This window comes from Lepidochelys kempii, chromosome 1 (assembly GCF_965140265.1).
Source record: "Lepidochelys kempii isolate rLepKem1 chromosome 1, rLepKem1.hap2, whole genome shotgun sequence".
NCBI classification, from domain to species: Eukaryota; Metazoa; Chordata; order Testudines; family Cheloniidae; genus Lepidochelys; species Lepidochelys kempii.
In genome coordinates this window covers 270,690,423-270,700,603 of record NC_133256.1, presented here as the reverse complement: position 1 = coordinate 270,700,603, position 10,181 = coordinate 270,690,423, and the positions used below count along the sequence as shown (strand labels likewise).

The 10,181-nt window shown below is 35.4% G+C and overlaps 1 protein-coding gene across 1 annotated transcript; it reads right to left on the bottom strand.

Moving 5' to 3' along the window:
• Nucleotides 1–1,279: 1,279 nt before the first annotated feature.
• On the bottom strand, nt 1,280–9,180 carry KERA (keratocan). The gene is made up of 3 exons (XM_073331055.1): nt 9,132–9,180; nt 6,904–7,796; nt 1,280–1,449 (listed from the first exon to the last, which is right to left on the bottom strand). The coding sequence occupies exons 2-3, from the start codon at nt 7,787–7,789 to the stop codon at nt 1,280–1,282; spliced, it is 1,056 nt and encodes a 351-aa protein (XP_073187156.1). The 5' UTR covers nt 7,790–7,796; nt 9,132–9,180.
• Between the last annotated feature and the right edge of the window lie 1,001 nt (nt 9,181–10,181).

The window sequence follows — 10,181 nt, the reverse complement described above, 5'->3', positions numbered from 1 at the left end:
CATATTTTCCCCCAGTGACCAGTGCGCTCTAATATTCAGGTTGTGTACTGAACCCCTGCTATTGACATAACTTACTATAACAAAAGGAAAGAAAGACTTCATAGAAAGATATCCCAATGGTACTGCCATTATTAATGGATTTTATATGTGCCATGTTTAAGTACCTGGACTTTGCTAAAATCCAGTCTCTTTGCATGGGTCAGTAGAATATTAAATATTACACTGAGCTGATTACATTTGCCTTAAAAATTACATTTCTTTCAATGAAAACATTTGCATATTTTGACACATCGTTGTCATGTATCTGCAGGACATATTTTGGGGCTTTTGTGTGCTATCATGTTTTTTCAGACATTAACTATTTCCCCACAACATTCCTGTGAAGTCGGTAAACAGTATTATCCCCATTTTACCTATATGGAAACTAAAACACATTAGTTAAATGACTTACTCAAGGCCACAGAAGGAAACAGAATTAGAACATTGGGGATGGAATCCTAGCTCTACTGAAGTCAATGGCAAAAGGTTCAATGGAGTCAGGGATTTCAGCCTGGATTTCCTTATCCATGGTTTTGAGTTCAGAACACTGCATTTCACATCTCATATTTTTGTAGTCCAGTTCTATATATGCATAGTTCAATGTATGTGGTACCCCTAGAAGTGCTATGGTACCCAGAGTCTAATAAATGTCATGCCTATGCAGCTAAGGAAGTATCACTAGAAGACTTCAATCTGTAAAGAAAACAAACAAACAAGAAATTGGTGTAGTTTATTCAGACTATGAAAGGCTGTTCACTGTCACTTACAGCAGTGCCAATTTTAAGAAAGGAGAATGTAAGGTATGATAACTAATAGCAGTATAGTACTTGATTATTTTATAATACATATCAGACCAAGTGTACCTGAATTCATAAATCTGTGCATTATAATAGAGTGTAAGGAAACTATAATTTGACCTAAAAATGCCCTTAGTGGAATTCATACTTAATGTAGAATTTAACAAGATAGGCGAAGAGTAGACGAACTTGCACAGGGACTGTAGGAACATTAAAAATACATTATTTGCATTAGGAATTTTTTAAAAAACCACATTGCATATAGATTTGGGAACCTCTTTTCTGAAGGAAGAGAAATATTTGCAAATATAAAATGATACAAGCAAGTAGGAATTTAGAGTAAAAGGAAAAATTATTGATTGATTTATGAATTAGAACAAGTTTCATGCCAGCAAAACTTGCTTCTTAAACTCTGTAAATCCAAATGTGATAGTGAGATATTTTCAAATAACAACAGCTTGAAGAAGCCGGAAACATATCATGATGTCCAATGGGATAGGAGGCTGAATTTCATTTCCATCCAGGCGGAGATAGCGGAGATGTGGCATATTACCATAGGAACTATGATCTTCTATGGCAATGGAGGTGGGACACATAAGAGTGACATTGACACCTATAAATACAAATAAACTATGTTATTTAATTTGTATGAAAAAGGTGCAAGGAGATTAACTTTTTAAAGTGCATTTTAACAATATTTATACAGTGTTTAGCTGTTCTTTTCAATACTGTAAAGTATTGAATTAGTCATAATTTCAGTTCAAAAAGAGTAAGTGTGCTAAGATAGTATAATCAAATTCATTCTGACTTGTCATGATTAAATGACAATATAAACATAAATGTAAATGACTTGTCATGATTACTATCAATTTACCTTCTAGAGAGGTACCAGAATGTATGAATATATTTTGGACAGCTGGAAGAGTAAGACATTTAACTGCTAAAGTGAAATTTTCAAAAATACTCAGTGTTGGCCTAACTTTGCTCGCATAGGACTTCAATGAGCGCAGAGTTAGGCTAATACTGAGCGCTGCTGAAAATCCCAATTTGAGTGTCTGCACATTAGCAGCAGTAAAAAAAGCATTGTCCAATTCATTCTATTTGACATTCAAAGGCTAAGAATATTGATCAGAGGAACTCCTTTTACAAGGGTCCTTTCTAGAATGTTACTATATAAGTTCCCCAGTTCTCCTATCCTGCTGAACAATGACTTCATCAAATTTCACATCACTGATGCACTGGGGTGCTACCATTCCTATTTTACACGTAATAACTGCAGTTATATATAAGCAATAGATAGAGTATCTCGTTTTATTTCAGACAAAGATTTGAAATTGTGGCTCAAATCACATTATTTTAATTAAAATTAGGGGTGTTACCTTCTTTAAATCTTCCCTGTTAAATTCTATCTGCAGTTTCAGCTGGGTAAAGTATTCTATACGTCTTGTCTTGAACTATTGTAAGTGATTTTCAGCAGGTGCTCTGTTTCAGCTTATAAATGGCTTCAGATTAATGATGGCTGAAGTGATTTTTTTTATATATGTATGTATCAAGGGCGCTAAACTCATTGGGCCAAATTGTGGCAGTCAGTTACTAGCCTGAGTACCTGAGGCTGCTGCTGGCTACTGTACGCCCCTCGAAAAGAGCTTGAGGAAGCCTCTTGTAGCAGGGAAACAAGTACACTCTCTAAGCAGCCCAGGGCAACATTTTTCTGTTTAAATCTTTTTTTAAAGTTTCTGATTTTTGGCAACAAAAAACCTGAAATATTTTTGATTTGAGGCATTTCTGGTTTTTGATGAAAGCCTCAAAATTGTCAATGAAATTTTTTTATGAAAATAAGTTTTGATGAAAACAACTTTAGTTTTTGTCAGTATTTTTAAAGGGAAAAAAATGATTTCCTGAACAGCTGTATCCAAAATGCCATCTGTAACATCAGCTGGTATTCGGACTTTATCTTCACAACACAAAGGGCCAGAAACCCTTTTTTTTTATGAAGGTTTTTATCTTGAAGAATATGAATCTCTCATGAGAGCTAGATAAATACATTAAGTTGGCCAAGATCTGATTCCTTCACTATATACCCCAACACTGGCCTACCTCACAGGAATGTTATGAAGTTTCTTTAATGCCCATAAAGCTCTCAGTATTCATGGAAGAAAAGTGCTACAGATGTGAAAAATCTATTCATATTTATTTATTTATAATTATATTCAGAAAAGTGGGTATTGAAAGCCAACCCTTACCTATAAGAATTATATATGATAATATATATTATTGCTCTGTGTATGTCTTGCAATCAATTTACTTCATTTGTATAAAAAAGCCGTTGACTTTCTATAAAGCTTATTTATGTTTCAGGCTAAGAAACTGGAAGACCTAGAGTGATATTTCATTATGAAAGCCTTTACTAAAAGGCGTGATGTTGAATGAGCTCTGTCAAGCAGAAAATATCTGTCCTTTCAGGCTAGTGACACAGGGCAGTGTAGATACAAGACAGAATGGTTGCAAAATAAGAAACAAAAAATGCTCCACCATGCCTTCAAAGTTTATCTTTCTGCATTGAGCTTCAAAGACCATATTAACTACTCAAACCCTAGGACACGGCAACAAAAGAACAAAAAATGCCAGACTACAGACCACGTAAAAAGAACTGATCGCTGCCTGGTTTGAGGGCATCTTTCATACCTCCCCTACTAGGATCTCCCAAGTCCCATCTCTAATCAATATCACCTGCCCCTAGATACCAATAAGGTGAAAATGTCTCCCCACTTTCCCTCATGCTGTTGTAGGGACTCCCATCCTCACTGAGTTTTTAGAGTGGGATAAAAGAGTGAAATCTTTATGCTCATATACCCCTTCCTCTTTCCTGGCAGAGCTCTGGAATAGAGTTTCCAGCCCAGGAGAAGCAACATCAATGAGTTGGAAAAGTAATGTCTTCAGTCTACTTGACCCCTTTAAAATTCTGACCTGGCTGAAGAATTCTTAAGGAAAAGCCAGTCCCTGGTGCTTGTATTGACATTTTCCTGATTGTCATACATGGCCATCTGCCTATGTGGATGGTAGTCTTGAGAAACTGTGTAATGTCTAAACTGGGAATATGGAGCCAGTACCCTGGGAGAAGTATTCCCTTGGAATAGGAAATAGCCTCCACTGACGCATAAAAAGACCGGCCTGCTGAACACTCATAGGCCAGCAGCTGCAGAGGATCTTGTTTTTGTTTTTTGTGAGAGAGATTTTCTCTCACCTCTCCAACCACTCTTCCTGGCCACTGTCGTTCTCTTCTGTGTTTCTATCCCTCGACCCCCCTCCTCTCTTATTCCAATACTGATTTCTCCAATTTAACCCCAAGATTTCACCCTATGTCATCCTATGTTTATACAGTTCTTAGCAAATGGGCTCAGACGGTGTCTGGGGCATTTGCGTGTAACAATAAAGTAAATAAACAATAAGCAAGCAAATTCCATAAAAAGTGATATTGGAGTCTGAGCACCTACAGATCCTCTTACTTTTATTGTAAGCCATCTACCTAAGACACTACAGTACTGGCAAGCATGTGAGGATATTCAGTTATCTCTTGAGTAAAGAAGAGGAATAATTCTGTATATGAAAAAGCTAACTTACTTTGGAATCTCTTGATACAAAACTATATCCAAGCTTTAGAACTTATTTTTCTGTCAGCACCTCTTTAAACTAATCACTTATCTTCTGTAAGTGGGAAAACTGATCCATAGCCTGATCTGATGTCAATTCCCATCACTTCTGCCAGACAAAATTACATTCTTTTGTCTTTTGACCTTTGATCCTAAAAGTCTTCTGAGATGTTAGATAGCGAACGAGCGTCTAGTGTAGTAGAATGTTTGTGTCACTTGCATCTTGAGCAGCAGTAGTAAAATGTTCACATGTTTGTCTCATGTATTAACTGCTTTTGATTTGGTACTGGTCTTCTATTGTAATTAATGTTACTGTTTATAATCTTAATGGTGAAGTAACATTGGATTAGAATATATTTAACTGATTAATCTTCCAAACTTCAATAACATGAAGGTTAAGTGTAAAAATTTCAAACTGAATACAAAAATTTTATAACTGAATTAGGAGCCTGTCTCATTACAAGTTATTGGGATTTAGGTTCCTAAAGCCCAGATCCTCAAAGTTATTTAGGTGATTAACGCTAGTGAGAGTAAAGCACCTAAATACGTTTGATCTGGGCCCTTAGGGGGTATGTCTCTTTTGTAAGTGGTTCTTAAGCTCTTAAATCACTTAGGCACTCTTGAAATTTAACCTTTTGATCTTTTTTGCTTTTAAATAAAAGATAACATGGCTGCTATTTAAAGACTTCACTGCTACCTATTACACCAGATACATAACTGCTCACATTCTACTTATTTCAATTGTGTCCATTTAAAATGACAGCAGATAAAGTGTGCACCTGAAGTCCAGCAGTGGAAAGATTAAGATAAATCCCTTTGCAAACAGTGAGCAGTGAATCTGATTAGTAATGACACATGACATGAGTACTAATTAAATTTCATTTTTCTTATAGTCCACTTAAATGGCATCAAACTATGCAAAACTAACACACTCATATAAAAGTTTATACATTTGACTTTGTACGTACAGGCAGTGAAATAGTATTTAATCAAACAGATTGTTAATAATCAGATTAATCTTAAGTTAAATGTGCACCGGTTACTAAATCCTCTCATTCCCAGAAATCAAGCTGTTAATTTTGATACACTTGTGAGATGTGACATCACGTAGTAATAAGGACTAATTCATTTGTGAGAGAATTTCAGTGGTGACAGGAAGGTTAGAAAATGAATTGTATAATATGTCAGACCAAAGTATGAATGAGTCAACATGTGTTGGCTTTTATTTGTTTAGTTTCTTTTGTGAAGAGCTATTACTAAGTGATCACTTTTTGGTTTTCATAGCACAAATGGTGCAAAAAAGTTAATTGCATGATATTAAGTGAGGTAATTTTAGTTTTGCATGACTTTTTGGTTGGGAAACCTTGATGGCATAAGTGCTCCTCAGATCCTAAGTATGTCTGAATGGATGCTGGAAGTAGGTTGTTGCAACCAGCATGATGATATGATGATAAACTTAAATTGTCTTGGGAATGAAATATGGTGTTAATTATTTATACAATATGAAAACATTAAATAGATCAAGGGAGCAAAATCCTAAAATCTTGACTCAGACAAAACTTTTGTGAAGTCAGTGGAAGTTTTTCATGAAAAAGGACGGAGTCAAGATCGCAGGATTTAGCTCACATAATCCAAAAGCTGGAGAAGACCAAATCAGATTTTCAAAATTCAGCTCCTAATATGTCATTATTCACATAAACAGAGATCAGGGCCACAGTTACTAAACAATTGGTGCTTGAAGCTAGACTCCTGATTGCATATTCAGGTATCTGAATAAGTGGGCAGATTTTCAGAAGTGCTGGGCACCCAGCAGCTTTCATTAATCTTAGTGGGAGCTATTGGATGCTCAGCAACTCATTTATTTTGAAAATCTTAACCCTTGTATGTAAACTTCTGCATTTGATTGCATAAAACGGCTAATTACCTGCTTACCTGGGAAAGTGAGTGCCCAGGTACACTTTAATACGTTCATTTATATGATTTGCATGCCAAATGCTCTGTGTGTACAAATGCAGATTTTGTACATACAATATCATGTGTGTGCACATATTCTGTCGGCATATTGTCGAGTCTAAATCTTAGGAATTGGCCCAATGGATCATCTTATTCATTATTCTTGCAAGAATGTTCTTTATAGCATATTCTTGAGTCTTTTTTACTTTAAAGAAGTATTTTTTCTTGTTTTCTTTGCATGTTGATTATAATACTGTCAAGACTGATGATATAAAATATGTTTTAAACCTCTCAGGAAATTAAAGGAATTAACCAGTTCAAAGACTCCTGAATTTAAGAAAATAGCCATTCTTGTGCATAATCAGACAGCGAAGTGCTGCTTTTTTTTTTTTTTTTTTTGGTGAAGAGATATTTAATAGGATTGTAATCCTTGGTGTGATCCCACACTGACAATATACACTTACTTTTGATCCTGTTGTGATCAAGGTGAAGATGCTCAAGATGAGCACTGAAAGGTGGAATTTTAGTGAGTTGGTTGTGGGACAGCTGTAGGTCTAGAATAGATGAAACATTAAACACATTTGGGGGGATGCCATCATCAGATAATTTATTGTAGTTCAGTCTAAGGAAAGTCACTTTGGGTATTGCACTAAAGTAGTTCTCTGGGATCACTTCAATAGAGTTGTTGTCTAAAAACAGCTGCATTGTATTAGCTGGAATGCTTAGTGGCATTTTCTTGAGGGAGTTTTTTGCTATGTTGAGTTGCATGAGATTGTTGAGCCCCTGGAAAGTGTCACTCTGGAGAGCACTATCCAACAGCTTGTTATGATGCAGATCTAGCATTGTAAGGTTTTCCAAGTTCCTAAAGACCCCTTCAGGGATCCTGGAGATTTTGTTTCTAGCCAGTCTCAGTTGCTCTAAGCTTGTCGGTAATGGAGCAGGCACCTCTTCCAACTCATTATCTTCAAGAAACAAGTAAAGCAGATGCTTCAGTTTGCTGAGCACACCTTCTTCAATTCCATTGCTGGTGATTTTATTCTTGTTTAAATTTACCCATTTCAGATGAGTGGCATTCACAAAAGGCTTCTCAGAAATTGTTTCAATCAGGTTGTTCTGCAGATAGAGATACCAGATTCTTGCTGGGATTGCAGGTATTTCTTTAAGTCCCTTGTTATCACAGTATAAAGCATTGGGGAAGCTGGGAGGACAGAAGCATTCTTGTGGACACTCAAAGGTGAAGAGAGACCAATCCTCTGGATCCATCACATCATAGACTTGTCTCACATTCCGAGTCCACACAGTATTGGTCAGGAATAATATCAGAAGGCTGGGATAGACTTTTACAGTCATTGTTTGCCTTACAAAGGAAGAAAAGCAATTAGCTATCTCTATCAAAATAATAGCCTATACCAAATCATATATTTCAGCCAAATATAAATAATTATACTCTTTAACAGCACACTAGCTATTTTAAACTTATTTCTGAAACAATATTATTTTTTCTTTATAAAGGGCCAATTTCTGTGCTTTATGAGATCACTATGTATACGAGGGAAAAATTGGCAGTAATATTAAAGATGTCAAATAGTACAGATTTTCACCTTGGCACAATATATTCCTGATTCAAGTTAGATTTCACATTGGGTGATCATTCCAAGAATCTAGAAATACTACTCATTAAAACAATGATTCCTATAGATCTGAAAATATTTATTTGTAGCATCACATAATGTTTCCTATGTAGAACCACTTCATATAAACTAGAGGTTACACACAGCATCACAGTAAAGACAGCTGCAAATGAGCTGTACTCTACTGTGAGCCTCCTTGAAAGTAGCCATATGTTCCTACTTCTTTCACTCCTAAATTATTAAAGGCATTTGGATCAGATTTTCTCATCACACACAAAAGAAAGATCAAAGTATTTTAACAGCTGTTTGGCATGTTCCAAAAAAGCCTGAAGAAATCTTTTTGAATAACCCATTCCCCTCCCTCTCCCCTACCCCAAGTTACAGTTTTTCTTCTTTAACTCCCCTTTCCACCCTTCACCTCCTGGTAAATTACTTAAAGAATAGGTCCATTATAAGGATTTATCCTGTTCCATGCAATATACAAATTCACTTGTTTTGTATCCAATTCCATTCTGAGTTTGATGCTTTCCACTATTAGACAATGAAAGAGACATAATCACTGATAATTTGTTCCTACAGATAATTTTTGTGTAGCATAGTAACAATGCCTCATAGGATCTGCTGTATTTTCTGATTTTTGGCAATGATTGGATAGCATTTTTGGAATATAAGGACAAAAGATCAGCAGCACAAATTTGTGGTGAAATACAAAAAAGTTACTTTGGCAAAAATATAATTTAGATTGAAAGAATATCTTTGTCACTGATGCAAGAGTAAACTTAAGGGTTCTATTATTTGTGTGTAGAAGGTGATCATTTATTGCTATTCCATTATTATTATTATTATTTTATTATATTTATTATTGCTGGAAGCAGCAAGTGCAGTATTCCCACAGATCTGCTAGCCTCAGAAATTGCTGGATATTTGGAAGAATTCCAAAGAGGACAAACAAAAGATTTCTAGGGAATGTCATAGTTGATTTACACATTGAAATGTTATCCCCCTATTACAAAAATATCTATAGCCTTAAAATATTTTAAAAAGTAATTAAAATAATTTACCTTGTTAGTCAAGTTACTGCAGATATCTGAAGCCTGTTAGAAATCACTCTACTGTGCAAAGCTTTGGCTGCTAGCAATTTGTTGGATCCTGTCCTCCGGACAATTATTAGCATATAAATCCTAAAATACACACCAACATCCCCTGATACATTACCATTTACACCTTATCTATTCTTTCTAACTTGACAGTGCTTCAGAATCTAGCTTACCTCAGCTTTCTTGGCTCTTCTCTTTCTATTGGTCACTGTGGTTAGACTGTAATAGTTTGACTCAGGCTACACGCTGTGTTTTATGAATACAGCCTAATATATATGCATCAGTGCCTACAACTTTTAACCCCTAAAATAACTAAGGCACCTCAGCACCTAGATACAAAAAGACAGGAAATCCTGACTCTAACATCAAGCAGTAGCAGTACTAAGGACACTTTCACTAGGTCTGTGCTCAGATTTTTAAAACTGGACAGGTTTGATCTAGATGAAATGGGTAATATAAAATGCATCTTTGTTCACAATATTATGTGAAGTGATACTTTATATATAAAGTTTGCTTACATCGTATTTCATTTTCAGAATACCTAAATTAGGGCAAAAAGAATTAAAACCAGTGCCATCTGGTCCTACGGAAGTCTTTTATTTGATTCTGATGAAAACCAGATGCACGAATGCCATTTAAAGCTACGAATACTTGTTTAGGAGAAACAGATAGTAAAACCACTTGATAAGAACTTTTAAATCAAATATATTTTTAGTTCTATAAGAATTAGATGATGTATTTGACCTCTTCTTTAACAAAGGTATTTTACATGCTCTTCTACAGAGATTATGTAGTCTGCTAGACTAGACTTTGTGCCTCCTGCTGTGAGCTCTTTTTTAAATAATTATTGGACCAATAAAGTGTTTTGTTTCTAATTTGTTTTAAACAAGTGTTTTCCATCCATTATGCTATCCAGAGCACAGATACATGCTTCTCACATTGTCTTCCTTTTTAAGTGCAAACTCAAAGTAACCATTTGATTTCAGGGAAATTAGCCACGTTCAAAGATAATGT